At 40.9% G+C, this 20,041-nt stretch overlaps 1 protein-coding gene across 1 annotated transcript in view; it reads left to right on the top strand.

The window, feature by feature from the left end:
* The window catches only part of stk31 (serine/threonine kinase 31), an 85,885-nt gene that overhangs the window by 1,371 nt on the left and 64,473 nt on the right, over positions 1 to 20,041 (top strand). Inside the window, exons 2-5 of the mRNA XM_080206879.1 lie at positions 3,251 to 3,312; positions 10,378 to 10,476; positions 14,595 to 14,669; positions 16,922 to 17,080. Of these exons, the coding sequence (XP_080063005.1) occupies positions 3,251 to 3,312; positions 10,378 to 10,476; positions 14,595 to 14,669; positions 16,922 to 17,080 (395 nt within the window). The remainder of the gene's footprint in view (positions 1 to 3,250; positions 3,313 to 10,377; positions 10,477 to 14,594; positions 14,670 to 16,921; positions 17,081 to 20,041) is intronic.

The raw sequence follows: 20,041 nt of genomic DNA, 5'->3' as shown, positions 1-20,041 counted from the left end.
GATTTGAGTATTGTTGGGACAGATATCATCAAAACTAGAATGGGTCATCATATTCAAATGTAGATCTTAGATGAGCGTCAAAAAAAAACACTCACTACAATAATACTGGGATTTTTCCAATTCCCATAGCAACTTTTATTGTAGATTGAGTAGGCTGAGAGATGTTTTGCTCAACATGTTGTGAATCTCTGAAATTCTATACCCCAGAGAGCTGGGATGCTCCATCATAAACTACATTTAAGACTGAGATTGATAGATTTTGAGCCCTAAATGATATAGGATTAGTGCAAGAAGGTGGAGATAAAGTGGAAGATTAACATTGATCTTACTGAATGATGGAGCAGGCTGCAGTTCCTATTGCATTTGTTCTTAATAAAGGGAGAATTCTGGAAATTAGTTTTTGATCAGCTAGCAGCTAATAGACAGGTGGGTGTGGGGGCGGGGGGTTTGACATTTCCTGTGTAGTATTTTGTAAGAAAAAAACTAAATAGCCTTGTCAGCAAGTTGAAGCTCATGGAACAGAAAGGACAGTGACAGAATGGATCCAAACTTGCTGGGTGATAACTAGAAATAATGGTGAACTGATGCGTTTCGCACTGGAGGAAGATGTGCAGTGATGTTCCTGAGGGATCAGTATAAGAACCATTGGATTTTGTGATTGATATTAATAACCTAGTGTGGATAGGGCACAATTTCAAAATTTGTGTCTGTCCCACAACTTGGAAATTCTATGAGTAGCATTATGATAGACTTCAAGAGGGCATAGAAAATTTGGTGGATTGGACAGACATGTGGCAGATGAAACTTGATGCAGAGAAGTGTGAAGTGAAACATTTTAGTTGGAAGCACAAGGAAAGGCAATAAAAAATAAATAAAGATCTTAATTTCAAAGAGGTTGCAAGAGCTCCAGGACCTTGAAGTATGTGTGTAGAAGTGGTTGATAAAGCTCATGGGATCCTGGGCTTTGAGAGGACAACAGGAAGAAAGTTATCAAAACATTTGTTTGACCTCAGCTAGAGTATTGTCCAATCCTGGTCACTGCATTTTGGGAAGGATGTGAGGGTGTTAGGGTGCAAAACTTTTTTTTTAAACAAGAATGCTTTCATTGTGAAACTTCAGCTACAGGAATAGATTGGAGAGCTGGCGTACTCCTCGATGATGAGATGATTGAAAGGAGATTTGATAGAGATGTTCAGTCATGATGGGTCTGAACAGATAGGGAGAAGTAATGGTCAACAATCAGAGGACACTAACTTAAGGCAAATGGCAAAAGAGCCCCAGCTGACATGAGGGAAAACATTTACCCAATGAGCAGGTAGGATCTGAAATGCGCTGTGTGTGGTGGATGCAGATTCAATTGTTGCTTTTAAAAGGGAATTGGATAAAGCCGAGAAAAAAGAAAACGCAGGGAAATGGGGGATTGAGATTAGCAGATTTGCTCTTGCAGATACATGACACAGACAGAATGGACCGAACGGCTGCCTTCTGAGCTGTAACCATTCTTTGATTCTAACCCTTTTAATAGGAAAGGGAGAAACAGTAGATAATTGAGGTTTGCATACGAATTAGGAGCTAGAGTAGGCCACTTGGCCCCTTGAGACAGCTCTACTATTCGATAAGATTGTGGCTGACCTGATTATAACCACCTATCCCTGATAATCTTTCACCTCATGCTTATTAGGCAGCATGGTGGCACAATGGTTAGCACTGCTGCCTCTTAAGCACCAGGGACCCAGGTTCAATTTCTGGCTTGGTCACTGTCTTTGTGGAGTTTGCATGTTTTCCCTGTCTGCATGGGTTTCTTCCGGATCTCCGGTTTCTTCCCACAGTCTGAAAGATGTGCTGGTTAGGTATGTTGGCTATGCTAAATTCTCCCTCAGTGTACCCAACAAGTGCCAGAGTGTGCGACTAGGGGATTTTCACAGTAACTTCAATGCAGTGTTAATGTAAGCCTACTTGTGACACTAATAAATCAACTCCTGGTATTAGTTTAGTAAACCTCGGAACTGCTTCCATCGCATTTTTATCTTTTCTTGAATATGGTGACCAATACTATACACAGTATTCAGAATGTGATCTCGTTAGCGCTCTGTGTGACTGAAGCATAACCTTCCTACTTTTGTATTCAATTCCCTTTGCAAAAAAAAAACATTCTATTAGCTTTCCTTATTCATTGCTGTAGCTGCATAGCAGCTTTTTGTGATTCATGTACTAGGACATCCAGAGCCCTCAACCTGAGTTCTGCATATTGTCACTAATTTAATAATGTGCTTTTTTTATTCTTCGTGCCATAATAAACAATTTCACAATTTCCCTCATCCTCTCTATTCACTCACTTAACCTATATCCCTTTATAGCCTCCTTATGTTCACTTTGCAACTTACTTTCCTACCTATCATTGTGCCATCATAAATAACTCTATAATACTTAATAAGAAAATCTCAGATGAAGAATTGAAAGCGGGAAGTGCTGGAAAAAAAACTCCACAGATTTGGCAGCATCTGTGGCGAGAGGAACAAGAGTTAACAGATTCTGGCAACTCCATTTCTCCATCCACAGATGTCAGACCTGCTGGGTTTCTACAGGTCTTAGATTTTCATTTCAGATCATCAACGTACTTTGCTTTTCATCTTAAGACAGCGATTTAACTGAGGCAGTGGAAGTTCTTAAAAGAATAAGAGAAGATTTAAAAACTATCAGGAAGGTGACTGCAAGATTTAATAACAATCTGAAGACTGTAGTGAAAATGCATAATGCTGAAAATATGCTAGCCAACTGGTACCAAAACAGAAAAAGGCATGCCCGAACCCTGACCACATAACTTCTCTCCACCCAAAATTATGATCTGTTAAGTGAAATCTGAAATCGCCTTCCCTCTCCCCAATGATGACCGCAGTCCACATCCCTGTGCAGCAAAGAAAATGACAGATGTAACATAACCAAAGTTATATTACTAAATTTATTGATCACTTGCTATCCTGCTGTAGCAGTAAAGTAGCTTGTATCCCATTAGGATATATTGGATTTAAACTTGGGAACCAGCACTGGAATGACTGCACACTAACCCACAGCATCACCTGGTTTCTCAAGTAACCTGAAACCTGTTTCATGCCAAACTAAAACATAAAGTCAGCAACAGAACTCTTTAACTGAATTGATTTATTTTAGTGTCTGTAATTCACACTGTATAAAATTTTGAATATTGAAGAAATGTGCTTTTTTGGTAATGTCAAATGTTTGTAATTTCCAGTATTAAAAGTTGAAGATGTAATGGGAAGTCACATTGAAGACCCAATTACCTTTTGGGGTCAGGTAATTCACATTCAGTTTCTTAAATGTTCATCAAAATGTGGGTTTTCTATTTTGGATTTCTGCGTTGTATGTATATAGTATTGGAACACAGTAGTTTATGCAACTCAAAAGCTCCATTTCAGATTAGTCATTCAGTGTTACGTCATGGCAACAGACCTGCACAGTGTTTTTGTTCATGGGCTGCTTAGTCTCATCTTGCTCTTGTTTGCTGCCCATTGTGGTTTTTTTTTAAATTATGCACCATTTAACTTGTCAAGACTCTCTTCACAGTCATAACCCGGCATTCCTTATAACTTTCTAATGAATCTATGCTGTTCTGTTCCCGCTGATTCATTATGCTTACTTTAATATTCAGCTCAGAGTTGCACATTGGCTGTAGTTAATTAGCGTTCAGAACAAGTTCAGCACAGTCTCTTTGCTTTTGTATTTTACAAAATCAAGGAATCGGATTTACACTAGCGGTCAACTCTACTTATGCTGCCATATTTACTTACTCGCACATCTTGGTTCCTTTAATTTAAAACCTGGCCATCTCTTGGTGGATTGCAGTCATAAAGGGTTGTTAGCCCTGCAGTAATAGCTTCCATGTGATTCAGGCGTGAGTGGTAATAAACAAGTTTTAGTAGACATTAATATTCTTGTACAACAATTCAATTACAAGCAGTTAAGGCGGCCTATTTTCTCTGAAATTCAAAATGATCAGACTTGTCCTTCTTGCACTGTTGTTCCAAGCAAATGGATGTCCAGCTATCCTGAGAACTCTAATTTGAGGAAAAAGCCTGTTTGTACAAAATAAATACATTATAAATTCTCTTTTTTTGTCAACAGATGCTTCCAGACTTCCTGGGTTTTTCAGCAATTTTTTGATTTTATTTCAGATTCTAGCATCTGCATTATTTTGCTTCTATCTTTATACTGTTCGGCTATGTAGGGCTGCACGCAAATATCTTCCTCCTTATCTCTTGGTCATTAATCCTAGTAATTTCTATTATCTTTCACGAATAATGTCATCCACTCCCAATTTGAGTCTGCTTAAATGTTAAAAGTGGTGACACACATTCTGCTATTTCCTCTTTAATCCCATTTATAAGTGGTTTTGTTCCTCCATTCTTTTTTTCTCACACCTGGGAGTCATCAAGGTTCAGGTTATTTACCTGCCTTGCCTTCCATAAAATCTCTAATATTCACCACTGCTATTCTGTACCAAGGTTCTGTAGTCTCAATATAAAACTGTTCAGTTAAATACAGCAAATTCCTGGTAGTACTCCACCTTAAATTTCTTCCCTTTGTCTGTGGACTTCCAGCATTTAAGGTGCTTTTTGAAACTAGAATGTATTTGAACTCTATCATTCCTTGTTAGTGTAATTTTCATTGTTGTGGCAAAATTGTATTTTTTTTTATTTGTTTATGAACATTCACAATCAGAGCATAAGTTGACTGTTTGGCCCCTCATGGTTGCTTGCCATTCAATAAGATCATGGCTGATCTGTTTGTTTCGAATCTCACATTCCTATCCACTCTGATAGATTCTTGTATAACAAGAATCTATCTACCTCTGCCTTTAAAAATGTTCAGTGATTCTGGGCCCTATTTTATCATTTTGATTCTAAGTGCTGGATGGACTTGAAACTGGGAGTGTTTCGGATTCGACCTTTTAGACCCGTCCTCAGGCACCCCCATATTCACTCTGCCTGAAAAAATAGCAGCGATTCCGAATTGCGCTGTAGAAGCCTGTGGGCAGGGCATAGCACACCCTAAATCCTGCAGCTCCGATTGGTGCCTCCAACTGCGCACAGAAAAGAAATGATAGCATGAGGGTCCCCAGCACATCCCTCCCAGGCCGGATAATGCCTCTCCCTGGCCACCACAGACATTGCCCCAGCCCTACAGCGTTACTGACCCTCATCCCTCCATCCACCCAGACTGATCGCTGCCCTTATGTCTGGTACACAACCCAGTGTGACCAGAAAGTCTCTTTCGTCGTGGAGATGAAACAAGCCAGTGTGACTGTAAAGTCCCTTTCATCCTGGAAATGACCCATATCCTGTTTATTCACTTGTCAGGGTTGCAGCCTGTTTGTCTCTGTCTTTAAACTGCAACCTCTCGGTTTAGTTCTTGCTCAATTGTCCCAGAGTGCTTTACAAATCGCCATTTTAGATGGCCCGTTTGACCACACTTGGTAAAAGGGGAATCGCACAGAGGCGTGGATTGCACTATTCACCTCACACCTGACTTCACTAATTTTTCACACCTGAAAACGGTCGCAACTTGATGGTAAAATCAGGCCCTCTGTTTCCACAACTTTAAGTGGAGAGTTCCAAAAGCTGAAGTGAAATAAATTCTCCTCATCTGTCATAAAAAGGTGATTCCTATTCTGGACTCGCCCACAAGGGAAAACACCCTTTCCTTGTCCATCTTGTCAAGGCCATTCAGAATCTTCTATTTTGATCAAGTTACCCTTCACTTTCCTAAACTCCATTGAAAGCAAACTCAGCCTGTCCAACCTATCCTCATAAATCAATAGGCTCATTCCCGGCATCAGTCTAATGAACTGTTCCCAATGAATTTACATTTCTGAAGGAGATCAGAATTATATTTGTGATGTGATCTTGCAATGCTTTGTATAACTGAAGCATAACATTCTTGCGTTCAATTCCTCTCAAAATTAAAGCTTGCATTCTATTAGTCTTAATTATTTATTATATCACATAATAATTTTTTGTGATTTATGCATAAGAATACCCAGGTCTCTTTGCACCTTGGAATTCTGTGGCTGTTCTCCATTTAAATAATCTGCGTTTTTATTCTTCATGCCATGGTAAATAACTTCACATTTTCCCACATTATACTCCATCAGCCAGATTTTTGCCCAGTGTCTCAACCAATCTATCTGCAAACTATCGTCTTCACAATGTAATTTCCTACCTATCTTTTCCTACCTAAAGATTTAGCTGCCACACCTTTGTTCCCCTCATTGAAGTCATTCGTGTAAATTGTAAAAGGTTGAGGTCTCAGCACAGACTCCTGCAGGACTCCACTCATCACATCCCGACAAGTGGATGAATACTGATTTATGCATACTCTTGTTTTCTGCCAGCCAATCTTCTGTTCAGGCCAGTATGTTACAAACTGCATCCCCACACCACAAGCTTCTATTTTCCACAGTAACCTTTGATGTGGCACCTAATCAAATGCTTTCTAGAAATCCAAATGCATTATGTCTACAGGCTCCCCTTCACCCAGAATGCATATTATTCTGCCAAAGAACTGCAATAAATTAGTTGAACATGATTTCCCTTTCACAAAACCTCACTGACGCTTCATGATTATCTTGAGGTTTTTTAATGGCCCAGCTACAGACTCTTTAATGATTTTTTTTTAATACTTCCCCAATACAGATGTTAAGTTAAATGGCATTGTTTCCTGTTTTCTGCCTCTGTCCTTTATTGAACAGAGTGGCTTCATTTGCTACTTTCCATTCAGGGTAGGATTTTTGTTTTTCATTTTGAATACCCTATCCTGGACCTTTACCATTTCAGTTCTTACAATAAGCTTAATTTTTTTTGCTTATTTTCCATAATGTTTTTGTTTTAGTATTTGTAATTGTTCTACTTCATTACCAGAGCCAGGTTATGCTATGCTTCCTTCTTTCATTGGGGTCAGAATAATTTGACCAAACATGTAACAGATAGCAAAAGCACCCCTTCATTTCTCACCAAAAATATTTTCCCTGTCAGTCCATTTTGAATCATTCTCTTTTCTGTAGTTACAATTCCATTGTTAAAACACACTTGTCAAATGTTACTTAAGATTCCTGTGCACGGTATAAGATTAACAAGGAACCAGGCCCAATGACAGATTATTCCTTCGCTCATCTTCAGTTTAATCAAAAGTGATTGTTTGGACCAGTTTGATACTTAAATCCTTGCATGTCAGTGTCTTGAACTAATACTGCTACCCACTTTCTTTTCTTTGTTCCTTATGCTTATGCTAACAATACTTTCATCCACAGGGTAACAAGTAAATAAAGTTTAACAAATAAACCTTCAATTTGCTCTTTGTGAGTAAAAGAGAATGTGCATTTCTATACCAATTTCCACTGGGTGCCACAAAAAAGCCAATGAAGTACATTTTGAAGCACTTTTTGACGGGTCTGTCAGCTTGATGTCTCATGCAAAAAAAACACTTCCAACATTGCAGAACCTCACTATTCAGTATTGCACTAATTATAATCTCTGGAGTGGGACTTGAACCCACGATCTTTTGACTTGAAGGTGAGAATGCAATTAGTGAAGGAAGAATTATAATTGATGGCTAGATTAAGTATGATATACAATGAACACATGGAAGACTCTTAAGATATCTCCTTAAGATGCATTTTATCATGTACATTGCACCTGAAGCATTAACGTTTTCTATTTGTTACCCTATTGTGTGACCTGCTGAGGTTTCCAAGTTTCCAGCAGCTGCAGGGCTTTTCTGTATCTTCTAACTGTAAATTTGGCTGGATTTAGTTATATTCTTTACTAAATTGGAAGTTGAGAGCCTGAGGCTCATGGATCATAATCTAACTTTGCACTTGAGCATAGTAGTGGGAAATGTGCATTGTCTGAGGTGCTGACTTTTCAATGTGCTAGCAAAGTTTCTGGTTGATGTTATTGATCTCATTACACTGAAGGAAAGCTTGGTGTTCCTACCGCACTTTATTGAAATGCTTTGCAATGTATTTTCATGTAAAAGGTATTGTATAAACGTAAGTAGTTTAGTAGATTTGAAACTATTCTGTTACTGAGTAGCTGGGAAATACTTGAGACTGGTCCATAACGGTTAATCTCCAAATAGCCTACGTCGTTTACAGGAAACTCGTGAGACTCTAAATTGGAAGCACGTAACCTCTCGGTCCCATTTATAATTAATTGACAGTATTTTATTAATCATTCCCAACTGTATTTGTGTTGACTTTCTAATCTGTTTGTCATTGGTATTAGTGGATGATAGCTGAATGAGTTTGTTTAGTATTGAACTCAGTGCAGACATAAAATGTTTATTTTGAAAAGATTAATAGATCCAATAAAATAACTGACTGCAAAATGTAAATTAACATTTGGAAGAAATTTAGTTGTGGCATCGTGGATCCCATCCACTGGTGGGGACCTCATGCTGCCTTCCATAGGAGACCCTATGCAATTCCGAAGTAATTGGATTCTTGGCTAGCACGGAATTAAACAAGATGCTGGGCGGAAATCCCACTCCTCAGAGCTGCTGTCAGAGTGACGGCCAAGGAGGGGGCTCAGCAGGGATATGGCTTTGCGTGGGGCCCCTGTTTTCTGACGCTGGCTCCCTTGATTGGGCGCAGCACCTTTGAACCTCCCTGGAAGGCTGCAGGCAAACCTCACAATTTGGTTGAATTGATGAGCAGTGACAATGGGCGATGCCCGTTCGTGGCCACTTGGGGGTCTTAATTGGCTTTGGGCAGAAGGGAGGGAGGTGCAGGATCTCCACTGTGCAACTACCTGCCCCATCACATGTCCCTCCATGTCCGAACCTGCCTTTGGCATACTAATTCCATCAACTGTTGCCCAATGAGGGGCATACATGCGATGGGTCGTACTTGGGCTACTCTGAATGTTCGAGATTGGCCTAGGGCTTCATGTCGTTTGTGTACGCTTAAACTGGACCAGATGCTGGGCAACACGACAGCTCAGTGACTATCACTGATTGCTGTGCAGACACATGGATTTGGGCCAGTGTCTGTGGGGGTTTGCGCATTCTCCCCGCGCTTGCATGGGTTTTCTCCAGGTGCTCCAGTTTCCTCTCACCCCAAAGATGTGCTATTAGGCTGATTGGAAGTAATAAATTGTCCCTAAATTAGTTTCCCTCAATGTGGATTGCCATAAAAACAATAGATAAGGGTCATGGGTGGAGGGGGGGACTGGTAATATTAAAATGGCGACGCGGACTCGTTGGGCCGAAGGACCTGTTTTCCCGGGCTGTTTTTTTTCATTGTTCTTTTGTTTTTGTTCTTTACTAAGTGACCAAGCTCTAATTTTGCAAATGGAAATTTCTGGGCCCAATATCAGTATCAGTGATAGCCCCAGTATTGATTTGTTGTTTTAGATGGTGGATGGGTGGGGAGGGGGGGGTGGTGGTGTCAATTCTATTTCCTTTGTCTGGCTTCTGGCCAGATTAACAGGCTAACAAGTGGGAACTCAGTGGTATAAGGCCACAGCTGGGGAATGTTGGAAATGTTTCTGAATATTGGGAAAGATTGGATGTTGATAGAGGACAGGGGGCGGGGTGGGGTGGGCGGGGGCGGGGGGGGGGGGTGGCGGGGGGGGGTGGCGGGGGGGGCGCGGGGGGCGGCGGGGGGGCGCGGGGGGGCGGCGGGGGGGGCGCGGGGGGTGGTGGGGGCGGGGGGGGGCGCGGGGGGGGCGGGGTGGCGGTGGCTCTGACTATTAGAATGGAGAGTAAGGGCTCTCAGCAGACCATGGCAACTGGCAGATGCAGATGTCATGGTTGGGGGAACACTTTCTTGCTCACAAGCTGTGCTCTAAAAAGCCTAGACCCTGTGCAGCCATTCCCTGTTTAGCTGCTGAAATTCTTGAGCCCTGAGGAACCTGGCCAGCAATCTTTATATTCAAATCAGATTTGCAATTGCACTAGGTATCTGATTTAAATATTGTAATGCAAAGCCTCACTTATCCAAGGTGGACATGGCACAACACACAAACTGGTGTAAAAATGGCAGTGGCTGTAAATGCAACAAATTGGGATGTGTTTTTCAATGAAAAAAAATCTTCAGCTGCCCAATAAAGGGAGAGAAAGGAGGAAATTTATATCATTCAGCCTCAAGCTATCTTAGTACTGGACGTGACTATGGGCATGGAGGTTATCTTAGAAATAGTAGATGTTAGCTGGTGAGAAGTATTTTGCGTGATGTAGTTTTCAACCTCTATTACATATTGAATCCTATATTTAAATCTCATGCACAGTGTGGCCTTCAACCTGAATTCCAAACTGTTAAAATATTGTTAAATTTAAATCTTGTGTATGCTTCACATCCAGACTATTGAATTAATTGAAGAACTCCTTAAGATATCGACTACTTTGACAGAAATTTGCCCGTTTGCTGCCAAAGTATTTGGAGATCCTGCTCCTGAGAAGGTATTTTACTAATTAAAATGAATTGAATGAAGGCATAGCTAAAGGCTGTTTATGAACTTATCCCCCTTCCCTATACTTTATAATAGGATGATCCAGGTGAGGAAAGCACAAAGCTTAGCTCACAAAGGTGCAGCAACATGGCACCGAATCTGTTTCATTTTATTATAAATATAGCACAGATTTTTGAGTTAGTGTGTGCTAATTGATCTCAGCAAACAGTTCCTATTAATGGCCTTTGTTCTGCACAGGGACTGGTTGCTTGTAGATCAGTATTAAAACCTGTGCTGTTCATTGTGTCAGTGATCTGGATGAAGTTGTCATGGGAACAGTTTGCAAATTTGCAGACTAGACAAAGATTAGTGCATGGGAATAATGTGGAACAAGTGTTGACGATGCAGGGTGATAATTTTAAGGATTTTTTAATGAGGAAAAAGACTTAAATTTCATAGTACATGCACTTCTGAAGATTTACTCTTTCAAAAAAGGTGTATCGCTAGGATCATAACATAAAACAAACTGTATTGTCCTTTGTTAAAACTTGGCTGTGCTTATCCTGGAACACTGTCTTTTGATCACAGAATAATTACTGTGCAGAAGGTGGCCATTCAGTCCATCATGTTGGCACCAGTCTCCAAATGTGCTTGCCTTTTTTCCACAACTTTGTACACATCTAATGTCCTCGTGACTGCCTCAATGGAACGTGCCTAAACCACACTTCCATGAAGTGTGTTCCAGACCTGCACCACTTGCATTACATTGCTTCTTTTACATATCATTCTGTACCGTCTTGTTCGTGAGCGTTTTATGATTGGGAACAGTTTCTTCCGATCTATCGTCTCCAGGATTTTGAGCACCTCTATCAAATTTCACCTTCATCTTCTCTCCAAGGATAACAGTCCCAACTTCTCCAATCTATCTTCATAAACTCGAGTTTCTCAACCCTGGAACTATTTTTGTAAACCTTTCCTACACATTCTCTAATACGTTCACATCCTTCCTAAAATGTGGTGCCCAGAACTGTATATGCTAGTCCAGCTGATGTCTTAACAATTATTAGTAAAGCCTCATTAACTGCTCTCTCTCTCTCCTCTCTCTCTCTCTCTCTCTCTCTCTCTCTCTCTCTCTCTCTCTCTCTCTCTCTCTCTCTCTCTCTCTCTCTCTCTCTCTCTCTCTCTCTCTCTCTCTCTCTCTCTCTCTCTCTCTCTCTCTCTCTCTCTCTCTCTCTCTCTCTCTCTCTCTCTCTCTCTCTCTCTCTCTCTGTCTCTGTCTGTCCTGTCACCTTCAATGTTTTATGTACCCAGGTCCCTCTGCTTCCCCACACCCTTTAAAATTGTACCCCTTATTTTGTATTATCCTTCCATGTTCCTCCTACCAAAATGAAACACCTCACATTTCTCTGTATTGTGTTTTAACTGCCACCAATCTGCCCACTCCCCCAACTTGTCTATGTCCTTTTGAAGTTCTGTGCTGTCCTCCTCAAAGTTTACAATGTTTACAAGTATCATCCACTGACTTTGAAATTGTCCCCTGCATACCAAGATCTAGATCAATAATGTATATCTAGAAAAGCAAGGGTCGCCAACACTGATCCCTAGGGAACACCACCACAGGGCTTCCTCCAGCCTGAAAAATATCCATTGACCAATAATGTCTGCTTCCTATAACTCGACCAATTTTGTATCTGCATTGCTACCTGTCCCTTTTTATTCTGTTCTCAAGTCTGTTGTTTGATTCTATTGAGTGCCATTTGGAAGTCCATGTACACCACAAACAGCATTACCCTCATCGACCTTCTAATAAACCTATGGCTGACTTTTCCTAATTAGCATGCATTTTAAAATATAACAGTTAATTCTGTCCCATGGTAGGTAATGTGGAGCAGGAATTCTCAATCATGGCTTCTCAGTTTTCAAAGACTTGACCAATATGAAGGCAAAAGTAATCCATCTTTAGCTTAAATCAAATCTGACAGCACATCCTCAAATTAGTCCAACTCTCAATGAGCCTGTTATTGTAAGGTCACTGGAAAGAGGACAGTGATTGGAAGATAACAGCAGCAGCAGTGTGATTTTTGAAAAAGCTGAGTTGTTATAAAGTAGCACATGGAAGTGAAGGTACAATGGGAGACGGCAGTGCTGTTTTAATTTTCTTTAATTTTTCATGGGATGTAGGTGTCACAGGCAAGGCCAGCATTTGTTGCCCATCCCTAATTGCCCTTGAACTGAGTGGCTTACTGGGCCATTTGGGAGGACAGTTAAGAGTCAACCACATTGCTGTAGGTGTGGAGTCACATATAGGCCAGACTGCATAAAGACAGCAGATTTCCTTCCCCTAAAGAATATTAGTGAACCAGATGGGTTTATTTGACAATGATTTCATGGTCATTTATTTGAGTTTTTAATTCCAGATCTTTCTGGAGTTCAAATTCCACTATTTGCTGTTGTGGGATTTGAACCCAGGTCCCTAGAGTATTACCCTGGGAGTTTTTCCTGGAAGCTGTAAGGCCATAATTTCGAGAAGTCCCAGATTCCTTTGGGTATGGAAAGTGTGGGTGGTCGGCGTCATTGATTTAGAACAAACAAAAGTACAGCACAGGAACAGTTCCTTTGGCTCTCCAAATGCCGATCTTGATACCCTAACTAAAAGAAAAAATCTTCTGCCCTTACTTGGTCCATATCCTTCTATCCCCTCCCTATTCACGTATCCATCAGATGCCTCTTAAATATAGCTAATATGTCTGCTTCCACCACCTCCTCTGGCAGTGCACCCACCACTCCCTGGGTGAAAAACTTCCCCTGCACATCTCCCTTAAATTTGTCCCCTTGTAGTTGACATTTCCACCCTTGGAAAAAGCCTTTGATTATCCACCCTGTCGGTACCTCATAATTTTGTAGACCTCTATCAGGTCTCCCCGCAACCTCTATCTTTCCAGTGAAGTTTATTGGAAGAGTTATCTGCACTGCTTCCCCCAACCTGCCACCCAGATGCAGTCTCTACCACAGACCCTGCCTACTCCTGGCCAAACTCTGGCTGTGGTGAATCATTTGCCCTGTCTTTTTTTTGCAGGATAAATGGAAATTTTGTTATTCTGGCCTTACGCAGGCCCCTCCCTCATCTCTCTTTCTGGTACATTGATGACATCGGTGCAACTCTCAATATGAACTGGAAAATTTCATTGACTTTCCTTCCAATTTTACTGATCCTTTATCTTCACTTAGTCCATCTCTGACTTCTTCCCAACTTGACTTCTGGGCTCCCACAGTGACTTTGACTAGATTTCCTCACATCCTGCCTCCTGTAAGTACTCTCTTCCATTCCCCTGGTTTATCTGATTCCATCGCATCTGTTTGCAACCTTCCACACAAGCGCTTCCGATATATTTTGCTTTTTCCTCAACTGAGGATTCCCACACAGCATAGTTGACCGGGCCCCTTGCTATGTCCAATTAATTTCAAGCAGTTCTGCTCTTGCCCTGTTCCCTGTCTCCTAGAACTTTGGAAGGGAGTCTGTTGTCCTCACCTTCCAGCTGCCATGTTACGTGGATCGCCCTCTGCCATTTTTGCTGGCTCCAGTGTGATGCCATTGCCAAACACATTTTCCTCTTTTAGCATTCCAAGGAGACGGTTCCTGTCATGCTGCCCTTGTACATTGCTCAGTTTAGTATTTGATTTTTCAGTTTTTAATGTGCTTGTGTTGTACTAGTGGAGGTATGTACTTGGTTTCAAACGCAGATTTCCTCGGAATGCATTGTTTCATTGGAAATTCAAATTAGTTCTTTAAGGAGGTGTGTTTGTACCTCCTTAATCTCACCGCTGAAAAATTAATATGTAAGAAATAAAGATCAAATTTGTGCCCACTTCTACAGAACTGATTAATGTTTCCCAGGATGAAGTATTCCCTGAATATTTATCTAATCTTATACCTTACTCACATGATCTGAAGTTGATTTTTGTTTTGTTAAATTTAACTACACTACCTATGAATCCAACTGGACCCTTTAAGTTAATGACATTGGTTATTAACGTGAATCTTATCCTGGACAGAATTCTGTTACTTTGATTTGTATGATGTAATAGCTCTTTACATGGGAACAAAAACATCAATGTTTTTATTCTTAGATTTATGGCGGGTTATATTCTGAAGACCAGTGTTGGTATAGATGCAAGCTGAAAAAAATGATGACAACTGAAAAGGTATTTGATATCCGTTACTCTTGAAAAACGGAAGTTTAATTAACCCAGTCATCCAACATGGCTGGTTTTATTTTGTAAGATGGCGGTTGTATCAAGTGACCAATAAGATGTGACTTTGATTTGTTTCATGATTTAGATCTTAATGAAGTCTTTAAAATTCTCTAAGTCACTTTGCAGACTTGAGTGGAACAAAATCTCCAGTACCCACCCCCTTGACAGTTGGAAACATCTTGTCCTGATGGTAACGAGGCTAAAAGCTGTAAACCATCAGATTGTCTCAGGATTCCTGTTTATCCACTTGACCGAATTGTGCATGAATCAACCCAGGATTTCTGAACGCTGTCACCCAAAATCCTATTCAAGTGATAGAAGGAACATTCAGTGGGTTCAAGGAATACTAGCTTATCTTCCTTGAAGCATCATAATTTAGTATTTAAACACTAGTGATGGCTGACATTATTTGTTTATACATAATATGGCGCATGGTTTGTTAACTTCCATTTTTGAGCCTCTGTCCACTGAAAAACTTGTACCCTTTCATGTATCAGTTATTTCACCTGTTTTGACCCCATATTCACTCCATAGTGCCAAGTGCACAGACTTCATTGTATCAGTTACACAATGGCTTAGCCATTTATTGCCAGATGGGGTCATGCGCTACTTACTCATTCTACCAAAATTATCCTGCTCCAGGATTACCATAGAGGGCAAAAATAACCCCAGCTTCTTTATTCCACTGCCAGTTATCATGTTGTGACAGTGGTTCGAGGCCTTCACACTTTTTCTCCCACTCTCTTTGCTCACAAAGCCAAACTCATTCCCAGGCTGCCTGCAGATTCCGTGACTACCAAGTTCTCATATTGGCCTGAATGTTAGTTAATGTTAATGGTTCATTTTCCTTTGGTACTGCCTTCCCAATCAAAATTGCTGTCATCACACACCTTGAAATAAACCCAGCCCTGAGCCTTGCGAGGTGCCACAATTTCTTCAGCCAACTTTCCCCTCAAATCCATGAATATATTCTCCCCTTCTGGGTCATTTCGTGCATCTTCTCTGCAGCTCCCTGTTTGAATCTTCAGCTATTTTTCCAATCCTTTGGAACTGCCCTCACATTAACAGAAATGCAGAACAGATTCGGTAAGGTGATCCTGGGAATGAGAGATATTGGTTATAATGAGAGACAAGAGAAACTGAGCTATTATACAGCAGAGGTTAAGAACAGACCTGATAAAGGGGGCTTAAAATTTTGAAGGGTTTGATAAATATGAGCAAATTTGCTGACTGTTCATACCCTGCTGCCACTGCCAGAGGATGCAGAATTTAATGCTCAGTCGAATCTCCATTCACTGCAGCAGGATGGGAAAATCCTGACGTTGTGAACGGCCAGAGAATTCCACCCAATATGTACTGATAGGCATTTAGGCACCACTAAAAGAGGTTAGGAGAATTCCACCACCACCACCCCCCTCCCCCTTGCTTGATGCTTCCACAAAGGATTGTGTTGATAAAGGTTTAGGACCTTGGGTGCTACTAGCCCAGATTATTTTTGTGCACCCTGGGGCATACTACTTCTCCTTCAAAGCCCCCCCCAAAGTAACTCTAGACTTGACTTTTCCATTGCCTGTGGAACTGGTTGAAAAGTTGCAGTGCACAGCTTGTGGCCAGTCCCTACATAGGTGGTAGCCGGTGTCCTAAATGTCTTGAATCCTAAATGTCTTAAGCACTTTGGAAATCCAAAGAGGTAGGTCTCTTTTCAAATGGTCCCAGCTACGTCATTGGAGTGATCAGAGCTGCAAGGCCATTATCACCAGGCAAATGAAGTGAAAATTGATTCCTGTATCTTAAATCTGGTTTTGTGAAGTAGTGAGAAATGAAACCTATAAAAATGGGCTGTCATGTCATGTAGGCAGGGCCATTTTTTATGTGATTCTGGGACGATATGAACACAACTTGAATCAAGACAATGAGTTTTTTTTTAAACATCAGAATAAAAGTTCTTCCTCATTCTCAGATTCCTTGGTTTTTTTTTTCCCCAGGTCGTGGTCTAATGCTTCCTACGTTATTGCCATTGAGCAACACTGGCATGTGGGCAATGAGAAAAGATTCATGGCATGCAGCAATTTATTGTGGCGTATTCAGCTGTGCTGTAGCAACTATTTTGATCTAAACGTTAAAGAGTCTGAGTAAATTGCTTTAAGTATTTGTGCATCATTTCATTTTGAAAAAGACCCCACATTTTATCTTTCTTTCAGTGTTTGATGACTTATGTCGATTATGGAAATTCTGAGACTCTAAAAAAGTCATGTATTGTTGAACTTCCAGAAGATTTGCAGTATCCTGGATTGGCCATCAGATTTAGACTTTGGGGCCTTCAGATTCCACCTCATCAAGATGTAACTCCATTTGACCAAGTACGTACAAGGATGTGTAGCAGGAGTAGGCTACTCAGCCCCTTGAACCTGTTCTGCCATTTAATAAGATCATAGTTGATCTATTTGTAATCTCAACACCACATTCTCACCTATTGTCTATAATCTTTCACCCCCTTGCTTATCTATCTAACTCTGCCTTAAAAATATTCAAAAGCTCTACTTCCCTTTTGAGGAAGAGTGTTCCAGAGAAAAAAATTATCCTAATTTCTCTCCTAAATGGATGATGATTTTTGAATAGTGACACCTAATTGTAAATTCTCCCACAAGAGGAAACATTCTTTCCACATCCACCTTGTTGTGATCTTGTATGTTTCAAACAAGTTGTCTCTTACTCTTCTAAACTCTGGCTGATGCAGGGCTCGCCTGTCCAGCCTTTCCTCTTAAAACAACCTACCCATTCCAAGTAGTAGTCCAGTAAACCTTTTCTGAGCTGCTTTCAATGCATGTTGGAGGAGGCAATGGCGCAGTGACGTTGTCACTGGACTAGTAATGCAGAGACCTAGGGAAATACTCTGGGGATCTGGGTTCGAATGGAAGATGGAATTTGAATTCAGTAAAAACCTGGAATTAGAAACCTAATAATGAAACCATTGTTGATTGTTGTAAAAACCCACCTGATTCACAGAAGTCCTTTTAAGGAAGGAAATCTGCCATTCCTACCCAGTCTGGCCTACATGTGACTCCAGACCACAACAGTGTGATTGACTCTGAACAGTCCTCCGAAATAGCTGAGTGTATCAGAGGCAATTAGGGATGGGTAATAGATGCCAACACCCACAACCCATGAATGAATTTTTAAAAACCTATCATTTAACCTAAATTTCCAATTAACTTTTGCTAACCTTTATTTAAGTTTAAATTATCATTCTTAGAACTATTCTTCTCCCTCAAACTGAAGCAAAATCCAATCATATTATGATCACTGCTACCTTACCATGAGTTCCTTAATTAATCCTGCCTCACTGCATACCCAGGTCTAGTATAGCCTGTTCCCTGTTTCTAGAATGTGCTGATCTGAAAAATTGTCCCAAAAACATTCGATGAATTTGTCACCTACACTACCTTTACTCATCTGATTATTCCTGCTTATGTAAGTTAAAATCTTCCATGATAAATAAATTTTTTTTAAGGTGAAGTTTATTAGCTACAAGTAAGGCTTACATTAATACTGCAATAATACGCCTTATGCAGAACCTAGTTCTACCTATTTTGTTGTTACCTACATGGACCACAACAGGATCCTCCCCTTCCCACTGCAAGTTCCTCCCTAGCTCTGGGCTGACATCCTGAACCATAGTACCAGGCAGACAATACAGCTGCCTGAATTCTCATTGTGGCAGCATGTGGCACAGTGGTTAGCACTGCTGCCTCACAGCGCCAGGGACCTGCGTTTGATCCCTGGCTTGGGTCACTGTTCGTGTGGAGTTTGCACATTCTCCCCGTGTTTGTGTGGTTTTTCTTCTGGGTGCTCCAGTTTCCTCCCACAATCCAAGACGTGCTGGTTAGGTGCATTGGCCATGCTAAAATGTTTATAAAGGGGATAGGGGAACATTTGTTTTTGGCTAGTTAAACGTGATAGGGGAACAGACATTGTGTGAGGTGAGACATGGGTAGCAGAGTGTGACCTCACGTTTACAATGGATAGAATATGGGAGTTCTGGCAGGAGTGTGTTAGCGTAGTCCATTCTAGAAATAATGAAAGTAGGATTGAGGGTGGATTAGGATTTAGGATGGTAAGGGAGAGAACAAAAAATTATCTTTCCAAAGAAAAGTGGAATAACAGTAGCAGGGACTGAGAAATATGATGCTGAAGCATAAGGAAGCTGTACTGCTCCATCTGGTGGTATTGCTAATCTGTTCGTATGTTAAAAATAATTTGTTATTCAGTTTTAAAATAGAAAATTCTGATAAAGTGATAGCTATAGACATGATGAGGAATTGTGACATTTTAATGTTGCAAATCCTGTTTCAAAAAAAAGTTGCTTATCTTCACAGAGTATCAGACACGTACATAAAATTTAATATTGATGAGGGCATGGCTGGGAGAGAAAATGTCTATTTTCCTTTTGCACAACTTTTGTTCCTAATTGGGAGAATTTCATGATGTTCAGCTGCCTCATTCTGTATGAAGAAGGTGGGGCAGTGATTGTTCACCATTGCTTTGCTTTGGCAGGAAGTAAAGAAAAGCAGTCTGCTGTTTAAATGGAGAAAGATTGTAGAACCCACTGGTACAGGGGAAACTGGGTGCCCTGGTACATAAATCATATAAAGTTAGTATGCAGGTACAGCAAATGATTAAGATGACAAATGGATTGTTGGTGTACATTGCAAGAGGAATGGAATGTAAAAGTAGCCAAGTTTTATCATATTTGTACAAGATCATAGTGAGATCACACTTGGTGCAAGTTTTGTCTCCTTACATGTCTCTGGGGTGGCACAGTGGTTAGCACTGCTGCTTCACAGTGCCAGGGATCTGGCTTGGAATGTTGTCTGTATGGAGTTTGTACGTTCTTCCCATGTCTGCGTGGGTTTCCTCTGGGTGCTCTGGTTTCCTCCCACATTCCAAAGATGTGTGGGTTAGGTGGATTGGCCATGCTACATTGCTCCTTAGTGTCAGGGGGACTAGCTAGTGTAAATGCATGGGGTTATGAAGGTAGGACCTGGGTGGGATTGTGGTTGGTGCAGACTTGATGGGCCAAATGGCCGCCTCCTGCACTGTAAGGATCCTATGATTTTAAAAATCAATGGTCTAGAAGCTATTCAGGAGAGCTTAACTAAGAGTCGGTTACTAGGGGGCACAGGTTTAAGGTGCAAGGTTTAAAGGAGACGTACGAGACATTTTTTACACACAGTAGTGGCTGCCTGGAACCCGTTGCCGGGGGAAGTCGTAGAAGTGGATACGGTAGTAAGTTTTTTAAGAGGCGCCTTGACAAGTACATG

Source organism: Carcharhinus amblyrhynchos, chromosome 2 (genome assembly GCF_965287045.1).
Source record: "Carcharhinus amblyrhynchos chromosome 2, sCarAmb.v2.hapA, whole genome shotgun sequence".
Classification (NCBI taxonomy): Eukaryota; Metazoa; Chordata; class Chondrichthyes; order Carcharhiniformes; family Carcharhinidae; genus Carcharhinus; species Carcharhinus amblyrhynchos.
This window is presented reverse-complemented; position numbering and strand designations above follow the sequence as displayed.